Source organism: Catharus ustulatus, chromosome 27 (assembly GCF_009819885.2).
Source record: "Catharus ustulatus isolate bCatUst1 chromosome 27, bCatUst1.pri.v2, whole genome shotgun sequence".
Taxonomy (NCBI): Eukaryota; Metazoa; Chordata; class Aves; order Passeriformes; family Turdidae; genus Catharus; species Catharus ustulatus.
The window spans coordinates 4,783,881-4,802,314 of record NC_046247.1 but is presented as its reverse complement, the minus strand read 5'-3'; the positions used below and the strand labels follow the sequence as shown (position 1 = coordinate 4,802,314).

The window sequence follows — 18,434 nt, the reverse complement described above, 5'->3', positions numbered from 1 at the left end:
TACCAGGATGAAGGTGCAAAGCCCTGCACAGCTCAATCCACCCCCAGCTCAGACTCTGATGTGCTGCAAAAAACCACCTGGATTTGAGGTACCTGTTCCTTCTGCCATTAGCCAGCAGCCCCTGTTGCTTTCCTCAGAATCAACTTTAAGGAATGGGCACTTCTAATTAAAATCAGAGTAAAATATCTAAATACAATTAACTCAATAAATAAACTCATTGCTGCAGCAGCTGAACTCCTGATAATGCTTCTGCTTTCTGCTGCCAAAGTTATGACACAACACAAGATCACACTGAGGTGCTGAATCCACAGGGTGAATCCAACACAAAAAGCTATTCCCAGCAGGAAAGGAGAGACATGGGCAAGTATTCCACTTGAAATCATTTATTGACACATTGCCCAACACATTTTTATCCTTGTTATAAAGTACAAATGGTTTTATATTTTTCTGACATTAAAAAAAATAGGCTGACGAGGCAAAGATTCCCAGTTTGAATCAAAAAATCCTGCTGTTAAGAATTCAAAATTGTAAGAGACAAACATAAAACCCAACGAAGACTGAACAGAGTGTACCATGACATTACTTATCCATCAAACCAAGAGAGGAATCTCTTGTTCCCAGCTCTGCCTTTGGATCCTTGACCTTGCTGAACTGATGTGAAGTTGGTATTACATATACAACTCGAAAGGCACTCAAAAGTCACAAGTTCCTGAGCTAACATGGGATGTATTCCCAAGGTAACAGCTGAAAGAAGCCACAGAAAATGTTTAAAAACTGGTATTTGGTTTGTGTGAGTCAGCACTCAGAACTCCAGCTGAGAGCTGCTGCCGACACAACTCAAGTGATGGTGAGGACATTGGAGTATTTGCTGTACATGGAAAAAAAATCATTTATGAACATGTTTATTAGTAAATTAACCTGCTAAAAGACAGAGAATTATTGGCTGCAGTGTTAGAACAAGACCAAGAATGAAATGTGTGTGTGTGAGCTGCAAAAAAGGCTTAGACCCAGCAGGTGGGAAAGACTGTGCAGTTAAATAACCAAAGTTGACAGGCCACATTTACTTGGCCCTAATGGAAAAAGACCAGGAAAAAAAAGCAAAATAAGGATCTGATATTTACAGATCAGTTATTTAAAAATCCAACAAATAATACAACCAAACCCCCAAAACCTACACTAACAAAACCCACACAACCTACAACGTGTGCTCAGAGTCCAACAGGTAATTTCCTAAGCTGTGATCCACACAAATGCCCTATTTCCAATTTGGCTCAGTTTTCACCCAGAAAAGCCCAAGTGTAACACTTCTCAAACACGGAATGCCTACTGCTACTGCTTGATGACGCAGAACAGAAAATAAAAAATTTAAAAAGGCCTAACTGATTTTGGCCTGCCTAATGTCTGATCTTTTCAGAGCTGCATAGGAGAGCACTAAGGCCAGGGTTAGGAGTGCTGCTGCAGGGTAAGGCCTGCCTGTCTGAGCTTTGGAGCAGCATCCAGGGTGTGAGAGGGGCTGCCACAGGCCCCAGGGAGGTCTCAGGATTCCAAATGATCCAGCTGGGCCTCGCTGTCTGCCCTCTTCTCTGGCGATGTGTACAGGAAGTTGCAGCAGATGTAGAGGGGGAACGTCAGGAGTCTGCTGTCCAAATTCATCACAATCTGCTCCTGGAGCAAACACAGGACATTTGCACGGTGAGGGGGGACCAGAAAGCACAGCACTGACACAACACTCCTTCTGCACATTAAAATCAGAATATAAAAATAAAGCAAAGACAGTTCACCTTCACCTAAAGTTTGTAACACTGACACATTCTCAGCCTGCCCACTGCTCCCACCAGAGTTCCCAGCCCTCTGCAGCACAGGGAACAGCCACAGGAAATGCTGGAGCAAATTTCCCCTCCAACATGCTGGGAAGAAAGGGATGGTTTTTAGGTTTGGGAGATTTCACCAACCAGGCATTTCACAACAGTTTATACTTGAAAGCAAATTTCAAGTTTGTGGGTAGGAATTTTTTGGTTCCACTCAAGGAACTGGTTTTGGGATAGCAAAATTGAAATTTCAAACTCGTGAGGCTACAAAACAATTGAAGCTTCAAAACTGAAATGTCACCCTCCAGAGAAGATGGCACTGACAAGGAAAGGTTTTCTGTGTTCCCACCCCCTTTGTATTACTACTGGCTGGGATTTGAGAAACTTGATGAACAAGTCCCACACAAGCCTCACTAAGTCCTGCTGTCAAGCAATGGGTGGAAAAGGGCACTTGCTCTAAGAAAACTCCACTCCTCTCTGGGGCTTTCATCAATTTATTTAAAAGAGTAATAAATCCAACCCTCAAACAACAACTAGACATTCTTTTAACTCCTCAGCCTATGAGAGTCTTCAAATTCCAAATCTGCCTCTAAATGGGGAGTCTGAAGGACAGATTATGCAGAGCAGTGATGCCAGCAGTGCTGGGAGGCTGGGAGAGCAGCTGAACATGACACTGGCAGCAGACAGCAGCACCACAGGCACTAATTTCACTAATATGGAAACTACAGTAGTTTCACGAATACAAGCCGCACGGATTATAAGCCGCACCCCCGGTGCCTCGACAATGTTGCTGTCTTTGTCAATAGATAAGCCGCACCCCGAATATTAGCCGCACTTTCGTTCGTCGCGAGAATCCGTGCGCAGCTTTCACAAATTGGCCAATTAGTAACAGGATCGCGGCATAGCGGGCTTTACTGGCTCGGGGCGGGGCCAGGAAGGCTCGGCCCGCTCATGGTTGCCGACGGGGCCGGGTGGCCCAGCTCAGCGCCACGGCTCGGTGGGGCTGGCCGGGTGGTACTGCCGCCGCCACCGGGCTCGCTGGCCCCCCTCTCCCGTCAGCACCGCCCCGCTGCCGCGTTCGCTCGCCCGGCTGGCAGGGCTGCCGCCGCCGGGCTCGCCGCCCGCCCCGCTGCCGCTTTCGCTCGCCCTGCGCCGCGCCTCGCGAGCGCCGCGCCTCGCGAGCGCCGCGCCCGCCCCGCGGCGCCGGCGCTTCGCTCGCGGCGGCGGCGCTTCCGCGAGCGGCGGCGCTTCGCTCGCGGCGGCGGCGCTTCCGCGAGCGGCGGCGGCGCTTCGCTCGCGGCGGCGGCGCTTCGCGAGCGCCGCTTTCGCTCGCCCCGCCGGCAGGGCTGCCGCCGCCGCCACCAGGCTCGCCGGCCGCCCCCTCCCGTCTGCACCGCCGCCGCGTTTCCTCGCCCTGGCCGGCACTGCAGGCCCCCGCACCGCCGGGCTCCCCCACGCTGCTGGCCCCGATTCTGCTGGGCTTCCCCCGCTGCCAGGCAGCCCCACCCGCCGGCCTTCCTGCTTCTGCCATGCTCCCCTGCACTGCTAGCCCCAGTTCTCCCGGGCTCCCCCGCCATGCTGGCTCAGGCTCTGCCGCCCTCCCTGCCCCGCCCTGCTGGCTCAGGCTCTGCCGCCCGCCCCCACACTGCTGGCCCCGCCTCTGCCAGGCTTTCCCACCTCTGCCGGGGCCGGCCGGGCTCCAGCTTGGCTTGGGGCTGCCGCGGGCTCTCACTTCCGTGTTGGCAGCTTTTAGAATTTTGTTAATGTATTAGCCGCCCCGGAATATTGGCCGCACTTCCGGGTTTCCACCAAAATTTTGGTCAAATTGGTGCGGCTTGTATTCGTGAAATTACTGTAATTTCATATTATCATCAGTAATGAAACCCACACTACCCTACTCTAGATCTACTTCACAAATTAGCTTAATTACCCACTACCTCGAAGAGAAATGCCTGAGATTCCATGTAAGCAATGACAACAAGAACAGCAACCTCCCTCCAAAAGCACTTGTGACTTCTCAGCATTTTTTTCATGCCTTGAACTCCACCATTCAAGTTCAACAGCTCAGAAGCCCAGAGACACACCTGGTCCTTCTCCAGGGTCAGGATCTGATAGCCTGTTGTCCTGCTGCAAATCATCTTCCCACTGCAATCGAACGAGGCTAGGCGTAACCTGGGAGCACAACAACGAAATCACTTCAGTCTCCTGTATTCTTTCAGCATAAGGAGTTTCTCCCGAGGAGACAGGGTAACATTTTTTAATGTCACTGACTCAGTGGCAGCAAAACCCAATGCCAGCAGGGCTGGCAGCACTGGAGGAGCCCCCGGGCTGGCACCTGAAGGCGATGCTGCGGCGTGGCTGCAGGCTGACGGAGCCGCTGCACGGCTGGTTCAGTGTGTTGCGCTTGAAGATGATGTAGCGGTTTGTGTAGGTCACCAGCAGGTCCAGGCCAAAGTTGAAGCCAGTCCAGCGCCAGCAGTACTGCAGGACACAGGGGACACAGAGGGGACACAGCCTGAGGATGGGCTGTGCCATGCCAGCTCCAAAGGGTCAGTCCTGGCAGTGGGGTTCTGCACCACTTTGAGGGGTTCGGGGATCCCTGCACCTTTCAGGAACAAAGAACCCAGTGGGGACAACCTGAACACTGCAGGGGACTGCATGAGAGCATCTGAGTGCCAGCTACCTCCCAGACAGACAGAACACACACCACACCAGTGGGTGTCAAACAGGCAGCATCAGGTAATGGGGCTGATCTGTGAGCCTCAGCCATGCCCTAAGCACTCCTCGGGGTTAACAGCCTTGGGTTATGTGACTTCATTAATGTTCTCTGTTTATTCCACAAGACCTGTCACCTAAAGACACAGAGGGGCCCTGACTCTGAATGTTACACATTTTATCTAGACAACTTCCTTTTCCAGCTAAAAAGGACACCAGTGATCAGAGCTCTGTTTAACTGCCTGGACTAACCATTATCCCAGTCTCACAGCACAAGAGCACAATGGAACACCAGTTCCATGCTCCTTGCAGAGACAACTGCTTCCAAACCTCTGGGGAGAAAAAAATGGTAATTTTCTCCATGCCATCTTTTGGATGCAGTTTGACAATGAGCACCTACATGGTTTGGAAAGCCCTGACCTGTCTCAGCCATGCCAGCTCTGCAGTTAGCCACATGCCACACTTACATCACCATCCTTGGCCAGTTTGCGACCACACCTCATGCTGTTTCCTTCCAGTTCCTCTTTATTGATTTCTTGAGGCCTGGAAAAAAAAACAAAAACAAACCTGCATCTCTAAGGACACTTCAACAGCTTTGTATGATACCTTAATGTGGGGAAGATGAAGGGACCGGAGAACACACAATCATGGCATACTCTGAGCTGGAAGGAACCCACAACTGACCCTTCTTTGAGCAGAGGTGTGACTGGATGAGCTCCCAGAGCCTCTTCCATCCCAAACTGTCCCATAAACATCCACCTGCACTACAAAACTGCAATACAAACCAGGTTGTGACACCTCAGTTAGGCAGGACTTCTACAAAAGAACTTTTCCAGGTAACAAAATAATAGCTGTTGCAATGAAATACATTCTCACAAGCTTGTAAAAACCCAAGTGTTTTTTAAACTCAGCAGGCTGACTTCTTAGGCACAACCAGAGACAAGTGCTGGGGCACAGCTGCAGGGCTCTGCACTACAGCAGTGCTATGAAGCAGCAGCCACGAGACACTGGGAGAAGTTTCTCAAGGGGCTGGTTATGCAACTCAGCTAAAAAAAAAACCACTTCCCCTCAGTGCTCATGAAGTGCCAGAGCCTCTCAGAGCTCCTGAGATGCAAGAGCCCTCGGCTGTGTCATGCCACACCAACATCAGCTCCTTTCCCCCAGCAGTTCCCCTGCGTCCAACACGTAAAACAGCCTTGCAGAGCCAGCACGAGTGAGATCAGCCTTGATTTTCCAGAAGTGTGTTCCTCACTTTGCTTCACACCATGACATCATTAACCCAACACCCACTGCCAGAAAGTGTTCAAGTTACACCAGGTTGAGGGCTGGCAGTGAACTTTATTAATCCCAGTGACATCAACAGGTTATGCATACAAGCTCATCACACTTGAACAAATTCACCCAGGAACCTCCCGTGTGCTTTTCCACATCTTCCAGCTGAACTGGTTTTGTGGCTGACCTAAATGCAGTAATGGTGATAAAGGATTTATTTCTGTTTAATTAGTGACAAATTTCACAAACATTAGTCCATAATGCTCAGACTGACATTAACATCCCCCTCTCCATCCCTTGAGCGGCCTCAGACAATGCAGAACTTGAGCTTTAACCACTTCCACTAGCTGCTACACAGTGAACAGTGGAGTTATTCTGCTTCCTTCTTACACACTGCCAGAGAGACTGCTAGGAGCAGAAGTGACTCCAGTCCCAGACTTCAAAGACCTGTCTGACTTCTGCCACAGAACATGTTTAATTTTAAAAAAAGTGATCCACTTTGACACACCATGTAAACCCTGAGCAGCTACAGTTCAAAGCCACAAACTCCACTGCTAACACTAAAAATTTCTCCAATTCTGAATAAGATGTTTAATCCTTTTAAATGCAAACTCGAAGTAGAAGGGAAACACTTTCTTCTCCTCCCCTCTCTAAAGTTACCATGACACACCACATCACATGTTTCCAAGCAGTGCCATTTCCATGCTGGCAGTGTTACAATAATCAGGTGCAATTATGCCCTGCACCAGGTGGGATATGGAAATAGAGCTTTACTTCAGCTCAGAGGAGTCAGATTCATGTCTTGCTCTGATTCCTAAGTCTGCTTCCTTACCCCTGAGGGAAAACATGTGTTTGATAGTGATATGGGCAGTAGGTGTGAGAGGAAGAGCAGCAGAGCTGGATAAACCACGGGCTTATAAAACCTGAATTCTTCTCCTGCAGCTACACGTTGGTAAAATGGTCAAAACATTGGCACTGACACAAAGGAACAGCTGCATGTGTGCCCTTCGAAGGCTGAGACTTTTGGTTTTCACTGTCTTAAAAGAAATAATCTACCCATACTGCAAAAGGGAAAACTAGACAAGCAAGAAAAATGGGGAAAAATACTCTGCCCATTCCAAGATCCACTGAAATCCTCAGCTATAGCTGAGTATGAAAGCTGCTCTTTTCCAAGCTGGATGATCCTCATCATCCTCACTGTACCTCTGTGGGAACTCATTTTTACAGAAGCATGTGTATCCAGTGGATGACACATCAAAATTAGCAAATACAGCGTCTTATCTCATATCAGAATTCTGATGACACGCTTCCCCATGAACCCTGCTTGCCCATGAGCCAGGGGGTGACATCTGTCTGCTCAGATACAGCCACAGCAGCATTGCAAAAGCCTTCCCAAGAGAGCAGTCAACAGAAATATCAGAAACAAGCCACGGCCACCCAAAATTCTCTGCAGGAATTGAATGTGAGAGTCACAGTCCTGCACTCTCCCTCCACTACTTCCTAAAGGACTGCTATCCAAGAGAACACCTTAAAGATCTTGGTTATTCTTCAGACCAGAGTTTGGGGCTTTTTTGAAGCTCCTGTTACAACCCAACATGTCCCTGTCACCCCGCTGGGTGACATGGTTACAGGACAAAGGAGCAAGTCAGTCTGCTGAGGGTGGGGAGTAACAGGCATTTTGCAGCTGCCTGACTTGGCATTTTTTCTCCACAAAGCACTCTAGGAGCCAGGAGAGAAGACAAAGGCAGGATCAACTCTCCCAGCTACATTTTGCCATAGTTTTGGTGTTAAATTGGGGAGCTGGCTCACTGCAGCATGACCAAGAGCAAGCAGAAGGAAGAGAAACAGTTTGGTGGCCAAAGTATCCCTAAGATAGAAGGCTCAGAAATACCTTTCACAGCCTCAGCACATTTCCAGGTGAAGTACTAGTGAGAAGCATTAACTGACATAAAGGAAAATACAGAATTTGTGTCCCCCATCCAACTCTCCTCTGATCCCATCAGACCAGTTTTCCAGAGTTCTGCTGGTTGAGAGACCAGTCAGTCCAAGGGAACAGAGAGCTTCACAGAAATCAGCAGCACTTCAAAATACTGACTTACTTCCAAACACATACTTCAAAAGCACTGAAGTATGCTTCCCCCTCTCCTTTTAATGCAAACTCCAGAATTATCTGTGTCAGAATTTCTATGACAGGAAGGTTTCTAATTCAAGAAAGAAATAAAGCCTGTAATATACCTACCCAGTATCATTGTCTTGTTCTGCTCTGAGCATGGCAAACCACTGCTGTTTGTAAACAGAGGACAGCCATTCTAAAATTAAAAAAAAATAAATGAGCTTGGTGTTGTCTTTGGAGCTGAGAAGGGTCATATACATTTGAAAAGAGAAATAAAATTACACTGAAATAATAAAGTTACACTTATGAACTGGAGAGTCTGTACAACCCAGCCCCTGGTAACTCCCTGTGGCCTCCAGCTCCCAACCTCAACCACAGGGGAAGAGATAAACATCCACAACTAACTGGCAGTCACTCCAGACTATGTTCATCTCCTCAAACACCCACTGCTACCACAAGTGATGCAACTCCACACATTTTCTCAGCACACAAAGCTCTGTTCAGCCAAGGAGCTTGTTAACAAGCTCTTGGGAGAAGGTGCTGTTGTCTGAACCCCCAGAGGAATTCTACGTAAGTTAAAGAAGAAAACACAATCAAGGGATAAAAGAAAAACAGTGACTTAACACAAATATGGTAAAACAGACAAATTGTACCCTGCTAAGAATAAACATAAATCATGTCTTCCTTGGAGAACACACAAAGATTTTATTTGCTATGTTAATTTAATGTTGCAACCAAGAGATAAAACAGAACAAAACTCAGTAGTTTGTCAGGCAGTTACACAAAAGAGATCCCAAGAGCATGGGGTGTAAGAAGTTCTTAGTCAAGATAACAAATGGGGCAAGGGGGCAAGGTCACACAGAGCTCTGGGAAATGGGCTGGGTGAGAGAACAGGGAGAGCCAACATGACCAAAAACAAGCCAGGAAGCTGATGAATGTGACAGAAGGGAGGAGAGGTGAGATCATAGATGGAAAACTTGAAATCAGCCTTTGTCCCACTGACTCTAGAGTCAAAGTACAGACTGTGATAGGACCAAATGGGAATCAACCAAAGTACAATAGAAAATAAAAAATGAATTAAGGAAACCTACACAGGTAAGGAAAAGAGAATGGATGTTCTAGAAGGGAAGGAAAAAATATCAGGGGGGAGAGCATCTTCTCTCTTTGTGTATTGCATGTATCTACCTCCTACCTCACAGTTGCACTTCATCTGCTGATTTATGAAGAGGGAAAGCACATCTGAGGAAATGCTCATAAGCCACCAAGTAAAATATAACAACAAACACTGTGGTCACACAGACACATTATGTATTCCTGTCTCTTGCACCTTTTCTGCACAAACATCAGACTGCTGTGAACTTCTAACACAGAATTTCAGTTTTCCCCTTCAGGATCTACACACAGAGAGTATAAAAATAAATAAATCAACAATCACAGCACTACTTTTAACTACTCAGTGTGATTTGCTTCTCTACCTGCTTGAGAACAACTTCATCTGGAATAATCTAAAAGGCTTCCAGCAGAACAAAACTACCCAGCAATGGCCCTATCTGCAGCCTCTCAGGTACGAAGCATCCCCTCAAATACTCGAATGTTGGCAGTCAATAACCTGTTCCAAAGTGCAGCCCAGGATTTATCTCAACCTCCTTGTGAATGTAGAGTAGAAGTTCTGATCTTAACACAGCTTGTGGCTACACCCTGGCATGAACAGATTACAAGGGCACGTGAGTACCAAACTCTTCCCAACATGTGAGTCCTCCTCCTGCACGCACCACGTGGCCCTGTGTCCCTGTCCCTGCACCACAGTGCCCTGTGTCCCCCCATGCCTGCACCAGTGCCCTGTGTCCCTGTCCTGCACCACAGTGCCCTGTGTCCCCTTTTCCTGTGTCCCCTGTGCCTACACCACAATGCTACCCAGCTGTCCTGTGTCCCCTTTTCTGTGTCCCTTTCTGTGCACCACAGTGCCACCCAGATGTCCTGTGTCCCTTTCTGTGCACCACAGTGCCACCCAGATGTCCTGTGTCCCTTTCTCTGCACCACAGTGCCACCCAGATGTCCTGTGTCCCTTTCTCTGCACCACAGTGCCACCCAGCTGTCCTGTGTCCCTTTCTCTGCACCACAGTGCCACCCAGCTGCCCTGTGTCCCTTTCTCTGCACCACAGTGCCACCCAGCTGTCCTGTGTCCCCTGTTCTGCACCACAGTGCCACCCAGCTGTCCTGTGTCCCTTTCTCCACACCACAGTGCCACCCAGCTGTCCTATGTTCCTTTCTCCACACCAAAGTGCCACCCAGCTGTCCTGTGTCCCTTTCTCCACACCACAGTGCCACCCAGCTGTCCTGTGTCCCTTTCCCTGCACCACAGTGCCACCCAGCTGTCCTGTGTCCCTTTCTCTGCACCACAGTGCCACCCAGCTGTCCTGTGTCCCTTTCTCTGCACCACAGTGCCACCCAGCTGCCCTGTGTCCCTTTCTCTGCACCACAGTGCCACCCAGCTGTCCTGTGTCCCTTTCTCTGCACCACAGTGCCACCCAGCTGTCCTGTGTCCCTTTCTCTGCACCACAGTGCCACCCAGCTGCCCTGTGTCCCTTTCTCTGCACCACAGTGCCACCCAGCTGCCCTGTGTCCCTTTCTCTGTACCACAGTGCCACCCAGCTGTCCTGTGTCCCTTTCTCTGCACCACAGTGCCATCCAGTCACCACAGTGCTCACAGTGGCTCAGAGACTGCCTCCCTGCAGAGCCAGCACTCCTGAGCTATGCACAAATTTCACACTCTTTTTCAATGAGCACAAGGAAATCAGCCTCAAAGATGCAACAATCTCAGAACAATTCTTCCTTTGACACCACAGGTAAAGGTTTCAGGGTTTGAGAACAGACAATTTACCCACCAAAGGGGACTATGAGAAGGTTGCCCATCACACTGTAAGTAGTAACAGCACACATTAGGAGGAGAAAAATCAAGTGTAGCTTCAGAACATTTCTGGTTTGCAACATCTTATTGACATACTGACAAAGCCACTTCACAGGGATACAAATCCACTGTTCTCCTGGGTCACCCATTAAAGATCTAAATAGTCATTCACCCAAAGTTATTTTTCTAATAACCTTTGCACTTTGCCTAGTCTGTACCAGTATCACTCTGAAGTGAGATGGATTATATTTACTTTATACATGATATATCAAAGCTGAGACCTGCTCTTTTGGGATTTTTATGCATAATAAAATGCTATTAGACAACAGCAGCAGGATGAGAAGGGGTTTTTCATTTCTTTTTCCAGTGATACTGAGATGTTAGCATCAGTAATCTCGAACAATATGAAATGGCACTTCCCTCCCTGGGCTTCAAAAAGCACCAGGCCCTAAGAGGAGGATGTGTTTTATACAAGTCAAAATGTAGAAAAATTAACAAGACAGGAATACTTGAATATCCTCTCTGCTCCAAATCATGCTAAATCTCTATTAGTAACTAACATTTGTTTTGGAACAGAGAAGAAGAGTTCTCGGCATCCTGTGCTTTTCATTTTAATTTTAGGATTTTATTTCAAATCCTATCAACACCTATTCAGCTGTTTTTAGAAATGAATGGTAGAAAAAACTCAGTTGAGTTTCAGCAAGTTTTACCCTCCCAAAAGATAAAGGATTTTCTGTTTATCTGGGCCCCTAGCACCATTTAAACATTGATAAAGTACTATGTACCTATTGTAGAGCATTTTGACAACTTGACTGATGAGCAGAATGCTTACCACATGGTGGTGACACCTGTATGAGTGTCTTTGCAGACTTTTATGCCTGTAATTTTCATACTCAGCTTCTGCTGAATTTTTAACCACAAACCCAATGCTGGAGATAAACATGTGAGCAGCAAGAGAAGTAAACACACTCAGACCTTCCCAATTAATCTAGGGCAGGACAGGCTGGGGAAGGCACACAGAACGGGATCAGTCAAGAAGAACCAAGGAATAATTTGGGCTGGGAAAGTCCTTTTAGGTCACTGAACCCAACTGCTTCCCCTGCACTGCCAAGGCCACCACTAACCCATGTCCCCAAGTGCCACATCCATAGGGCTGCTAAATCCCCCCAGGGATGGGGACTCCACCCCTGCCTTGGGTAGGTGTGCTAGAGCTGGACAACCTTTTCCATGACAGAATGAATGCTCCCAATATCCAACCTGAACCTCCCCTGACACTGGTTCTCCTGTCCTGTCCCTGCTCCCTGAGGGCAGAGCCTGACCCCTCTGGCTGCCCCCTCCTGTCAGGAGCTGTAGAGAGTGAGAAGGCTCCCCCTGAGCCTCCTGCTCTGCAACTCCTTCAGCTGCTCCTCATCAGACTTGTGCTCCAGACCCTTCCCCAGCTCTGTCCTCTCGGGACACGCTCCAGCACCTCCCAGTCTCTCCTGGGGTGAAGAAACTGAAGGCAGGAATCGAGATGAGGTCCCAGCTGTGCCCAGCACTCACTCACTCACCTGAGGGCAGCAGGGCATCTCTCTCCACGATTCTGGCTGAGGCCAGGTCACTGATGATGTACTGCAGCCTCAGGTGTGCAAACACAGGCAGGAACGCGCTCCCCTGTGCCGACTCCAGGAAGGAAATGTCACCCCCAAACTCTGCAACACACAGCACCCACATTATGATCTGCCTCCCTAAGTACCTTCCAGACCTTATTTATACTGGAGTTTTTACTTACTGATTAGACAAAGTTATTATGGGCATTTAGTGGCTTTTATTTCATTATGTTATTTAATGGCTTTTGCCATTAAAATTAAGAAATTACTCATGTTCAAACCCCAAACCAAGGCCTGGCCACCTCTTCCTACCTCTCCTGCGCTCAGCAAACCAGGCATCAGCTTCAGTTAACACCTGCTTGAAAGACCCATTCCAAGAAGGCACGAGCTGAAGGAACATCCACTGGGCAAAACAAAGAAATTCTAGTGAGTCAGTTGAAGAAGGTTTCAGGAGTTCTGCTATTCCATGAAACACTTCCAGTCAATCCCACAAAGGTTCCACTGCATTGAGCCCCAGGCAAGTACCTTTTTGAGAGCAGTGTACACATCCATTTCCACCTGCAGCACAAACAGGTTGGAGGAGCTGATCAGCTGCTTCATGAGGTTTATGCTGGAAAAAAATCAATCATAACAGGTCAGTGAGACAGAAAAGAGAAAAAGAAGAAGGGCAGATAGGGAACAAGGAACAAAGCAACAAGCAAGAGGCCAGGAAGTGATCTACAATGAGCTCCAGAGTTGGGAAAGGACTGTCCTTCATCCCTGTGAGGCAAGTGCTGCCCCTGTACCTGAGTTCCTTGAAGAGTCCAACACTCTGGTGAGTCATCAGATTGTTCAAGAGCCACTCAAGGCACCTGCATGGAAAGCAAGGAGTTAGGACCTCTGCTTGTTTCTTCTCAACATTAACATTCCTACAACAGTAGGATTTACAGATAATATTCAGCTGGGTGGGACTGTGGATCTGCTGGAGGGCAGAAGGGTTCTGCAGAGGGATCTGGACAGACTCAATCAATTCAGATTAGATACTTGATTTTTTTCCCCTGTTTGAATGGTCAGGCATTGGAACAGACTGCCCTGGAATGTGGGGGAATTGCTACCCCTGGAGGTGTCTGGACCTGGCTCTGGATTATGTGGTTTAGTGGTGGGTGGATGGCTGGACTGGATGATCTTACAGGTCTCTTCCAACTTTGATGTTCTATGATTCTATTCTAAAAAAATATTAAAACAATTAAACTGGTCATTGTGGTACTGTGTGTAAATTCACTGTTAACTGGCAAGGTTTAAAGCAGCTCAGAGACAGTAATTCTTACTTTTTCTTCACAGAGTCCAGCCCATACGTCCCTGCAGAATTGTAATAAGCACACACAGTTTGGGCAGTGATGGTTTCCTTCATTGTTTCACCACATTGCTGGATTAAACCATCCTGCAGGGAGGAAAAAACACACAAACATTCTGAGTGTTCATTTCCCAACAGGAAGTGTCAGACACTGTGAACTGTGCTGTTCATCCAGATTTGCATGCCTGAGCCATCCCCAAAGGCCCACAGGCTGCAGAGACCAGTGCTATGCTCTTCAAAACATTTACACCATCACTCCTCAGAAACACAGATGGTCCTTAAGAATATTTGCCATTAAAGAAAAGGGTACTGAGTGCCTTCAGGGTATAGCAAGTGAGCTCCAAAACCTATTTAATCTACTTTTAGATATCACTCTCAAATCACTTAATCTCACACCTCAATCTTAGTCACAGCATTTTCCAATAAACCCACTGCATTGTGTTCAGCTTTTCCCCCAGTTAGCCTGAAAAGCTGATTCATTTCTCTGGATGCAAAAGGCCACATGGGTGAGGATACTCTGAAGTGCTGTGTTTCCTTTCAGGTAAAGACAGGAACAGTGGGATTTCTGACTTACAAGCTGCAGCATGCAGGCTGCTGCCAGCAGGGCAACCACACGGCTGGGGTTGATCAGCACATCATCTCTGTAGAGAGAGCCAAAAGCCACCTGCAGGGCTGCAAAGGGAACAGAATCAAACACAGACACAACCTGAGCACGGGGCAGCAAAGAGTCCTAAAACACAACCAAACCCCTTCACTGCACACCCTCTCTATGGTCTCAGTGCTGCCTCTTTATCTAGAGCAATGGACCAGACAGAAAACATGATGCACTAACCGATCCATTACTGAGCTCCCACAACTCAAACCAGCTCTTCAGCATCCCTGACAGCTGAAAAACTGCACAAAAAGAAGCTGAACCTCATGAGCCTTCTCTGAATATCATGAGGTCTAACTTAACCTCTCCCTTCAGGGTTTTGTTAAAAAAAAGGCTCCAACTTACCTTCTACATCAATATTTTGATCAGGAATCTCCAGCTCTATGACATTCATGCTGGATTCTTTCCAAGAGCCACTGAACATACTGGAAAAGTAGCCTGACTGTATGAAGGAAGAGAGAAAAATAATTCAGCTAAGAGATTTCATCCCACTTAAAACTGCCAAAAGCAACACATGGAACCAAACATGGTTAATATTCACCTTTATGCAAAACAAAAGATATTAAGGGAACTTTCACAAGATAAAGCATTCTGACAGACTAGAGGGGCTGACTGTAGCTGCTGTTTCTGACACTCAAAATGCCCACAGGAAAATTTGGGCTACATGTGTGTAACCAGAGTAAGGGAAGAGTTTAAAAAGGCCAGAAAAGCTACACAAGCTCTTTTCCCACAACCACATCACCAGTGGGGACAGAATTAGTCCAAGAATGAAGTCCTTAAGGTTAATGGCAAACAGTAAATCCTGCGGGCTGCAGGCATTACAGAATGCCAGTTTGGGGACTGGGAGTGAAAAAAAAAAAAAATGAAAGGCATGCAAGACATACAAATTATTGCACAAGGCTGTAGCCTCATACCAAGGACAGACACACGCACCATTTATGGCAATATACCTTTTCTTATTAAGTGAAAAGCAATAAAACTAGAATTTGAGGTTTCCATCCAAAGGAAGGGAAAGATAATGCTCTACTAGGGTTCCTGATTTTCCTTCCCAGCAGCAGATGTGCTCATTATGAGATGCTATCAATGAAGTTTACCTGAGAGATCAAAAAAATAAAGTCTATTTGTACAGCACCACATTCCCTGACCTCTTCCCTCAGCATTACAGCTCAGAACAGCAAATAACACAAGACCAATTTTGATTTCATTTGATCAAGTCAGTATTTCTGTACTCTTGGCATAACCCTAACTCTGAAACATACAACACATTCCTATCAAACCCAGGACTCATCTTTGAGTCCTCACAAGGCTGCCTCACCTTTGCCACAGAGACCAACTCCCCAGTTTCCTAAGGATTTATCACTTTCGTAGCAGCATCACGAAAAAGATATCCCCCATTTCTCAGAGCTGCTGTGAGCAGGCAGAGCAGCACCTGAGTGTCCTTCATGGAACTTGACACAGTGTGTGGAGAGAGCAGGGGAGCAGAAACAGCCAGGCTGAGCCTGTTCGGGGGCACAGAGGGCACAATGGCATCTAGAGTCATTTACATGGAGTTATTCCTAACCTCCAAAACTCCTTTACCTACAGCACCATAATTGCAATGCAGGAGTGTACCCTGATACAGAACCTGCCTGAGGAGAATGGTGAAAGTTCCTGTTCCCTCAAAGCTCCTGTCCCAAGAACACCACTCCTACAAGGCCTCTACAGACAAGATCACAGCTGCACCCACAGAAGGGATTCCACACCCAATTTCAGTCACAAGCCCACACTAAGCTCTCAGGAGCAGCTTCACTTCCTTGAGATACAGGAACCACAGAGCCACAGTGACAGGAAACAGCAGCAGCCTGAGGCCACAGCAGTGCTGTGCCCGCCCTGCACAACCCAGCCCTGCCTGTGCCCCCTCCCTGGGGTGCTGAGTGGCAGTGGGAGCTGTCCCTGCCAACTCTGCTCCTGCCACACACCCACAGCCCCTCAGTGCACTGCTCCTGCTATGCCTCACACAAAGGCCTCTCCTGCCTTCAGTTAAGGCTTGTTAAAAGGTTCTCACACTCGAAAAAAAAAGGCTTTTCCCTACAAGAAAGCAATAAAACACTTCCCTCACTGGGACCGTTGCTGAAGCTGCTCTAGAATTCAGGCACTGACACAGAAACAGCCACAAAAAATCCAAAATTCGCTCTTCCTGTCACTTGATGCACCCGAGCAACCGCAGCCATTTGCAGAGCACTTCCCACTGCCACCGTGTCACACCCCTGCTCTGGCTCCCACTGCAGCTGATACACAAATGCCTTTCTGTCCAGGTACAGCACCTGAGGGCTTCACACCAATCCCTACCATGGCCAGAACCCCTGAAAGACAAGGGCACAAACGAATTTGGTGTTTCAGGGCACAGTCACAGCTCCTCCCTGCTTCTGCCACAGCAGCAGTGACACAGAACAGACAGTGAAGCCAACAGCACCTCTGCACCCCCAAAACACAGACACGAAGGACTCCACCTGAACACAAGCCCAACAGAAAATGTTTGTGGAAACAGTATCGTTTTTGGACGTATGCACTAAGGTGTACTCCTTTTTAGAGTTCCTGAGAAAACATTCCTCCTGCAGCAGCAGGGAAGCTGCAAGGAATCCTTTTGTGAATCAGTAGCACCTACAGAGAACCACCAACAGCAACTTCCCTGCAGGTTCCTACACCCAAAGCCAGTGGGCAGTAAAACTGAACTGGGGCACCACAGGCTTTGCAAATCCCTTCTGGAAGTGCCCTTCCTTTGCCCTGCAAGAATATTCACATCACAGGAGTCTCTCAGCCACTAGTTCAGCAAACAAGAACATCTTCTCAGGACATCAAAGACAACTGTCAGGAATGTTTTCACAGAGGATGCACCACGATTTAATAATAAAATAAACAAACATTTTAAAAAAAATCAGCAGTAAGAGAGAGAAGCAAAGAAATTTTTCAAACATCAATATATAGCTCTGCTTCCCAACACTGATAACAGGAGTTGGTAAACTGTTTGCATCTACAAAAAGAGTGAAAGTCCTAAATAGGAAGTGGAGGAAAAAAAATGAAAGATCTCCAGCCATACTTCACAGTTCTCAGACATCCTTTTATTAGAAAGCAGCCACTTACCTGACACAAATAAATCTTGTGCAAGTTCCACTCCTCTCCCAGAGCACAAATTTTGATGTCACTGTTCTCCCCATTCAAGAACAGCGTCTGATAAATATATTTCGACGTGCTTTTCAATTTTTTCCTAGTAAAAACAAAACATTAAACCACAAACAGTGATAAATACTCCTTGAAATTCTCCCGTTAGAGCGACAACAGTTGGTCTCAAGACCTCGGGGGGTTCGTCCAGCCCAGCCCACCGCGTCTCCCCGTGCCAGCACCGCTGCCGGGGCCTTTCCCGAGCCACCTCTGACCCGGCCCCTCCGCCCGCCCCAGCTCGGCCCTGCATCCCCCCGGCCCCGGCCCCAGCCCTTCCCCAGCACCCCCGGCCCCCTCAGAGCCGGCGGTCCCGGCCCCCGCCCCTCAGCCGCCCTCAAACCTGCGGCCCCGGAGGTGCAGCAGCCGCTCCTCCCGCTCGGCCTCGCCGTCGCTGTCGCTATCGCCGGTTCCCTCGGCCCCGCCGCGCTTCCTCTTGCCGCCCTTGCCCGCGGCCGCCGCCTCGCCCCGCGGGAGCCCGGCCTTCCGCCGCAGCACGCGGCTGCCCAGCGAGCCCATGGCCGCTCGGCCGCCTCATGGGGCCGGAGCGGAGCGGGGCCGGAGCGGAGCGGGGCCGGAGCGGCAGCGGCGCCTCAGCCCGGCCGGGGCGGCCGCGGCCCCGCAGCTCCGCGCCTGCGCGGGCGGGCCCGGCAAGGCCCGGGAGACGTGGGCGGGCGAGCGCTGCGAGACACCCTCCTAACGATTTTGCTAAATGGTTTGAATTGACTTCTGGATTGTTTTTCTAGTAATAACTAATATATAGATGTAAATAATAAATAGTGCTTTGTTCTTAAATTACTCTTAGCCAGCGTTTAGCAAAGTTGTCATAGACTGCTGTTGTAGAAAGAG

General features: G+C 48.3%; 1 protein-coding gene across 1 annotated transcript; it reads right to left on the bottom strand.

Annotated features, from left to right (window-relative positions):
• Nucleotides 1–367: 367 nt before the first annotated feature.
• On the bottom strand, nt 368–18,104 carry GMCL1 (germ cell-less 1, spermatogenesis associated). Its single transcript, XM_033081092.1, has 14 exons — nt 17,929–18,104; nt 17,511–17,634; nt 14,736–14,832; nt 14,313–14,410; nt 13,713–13,825; nt 13,191–13,256; nt 12,931–13,015; nt 12,718–12,808; nt 12,367–12,507; nt 8,035–8,104; nt 4,991–5,066; nt 4,144–4,289; nt 3,893–3,980; nt 368–1,665 (listed from the first exon to the last, which is right to left on the bottom strand). Exons 1-14 carry the CDS (start codon nt 18,102–18,104, stop codon nt 1,537–1,539), a joined length of 1,500 nt encoding a protein of 499 aa, XP_032936983.1. The 3' UTR covers nt 368–1,536.
• Between the last annotated feature and the right edge of the window lie 330 nt (nt 18,105–18,434).

What these genes read in the sequence shown, in the direction of transcription:
- GMCL1 (XM_033081092.1), bottom strand. Translation starts at nt 18,104, where the DNA reads ATGGGCTCGCTGGGCAGCCGCGTGCTGCGGCGGAAGGCCGGGCTCCCG. An exon ending in TGTACACTGCTCTCAAAAAG is followed by an intron (nt 12,809 to 12,930) that starts GTACTTGCCTGG and finishes TGTTTTGCCCAG; the next exon opens with TGGATGTTCCTTCAGCTCGT. An exon ending in AACTGGCCAAGGATGGTGAT is followed by an intron (nt 4,290 to 4,990) that starts GTAAGTGTGGCA and finishes TGTGTCCTGCAG; the next exon opens with TACTGCTGGCGCTGGACTGG.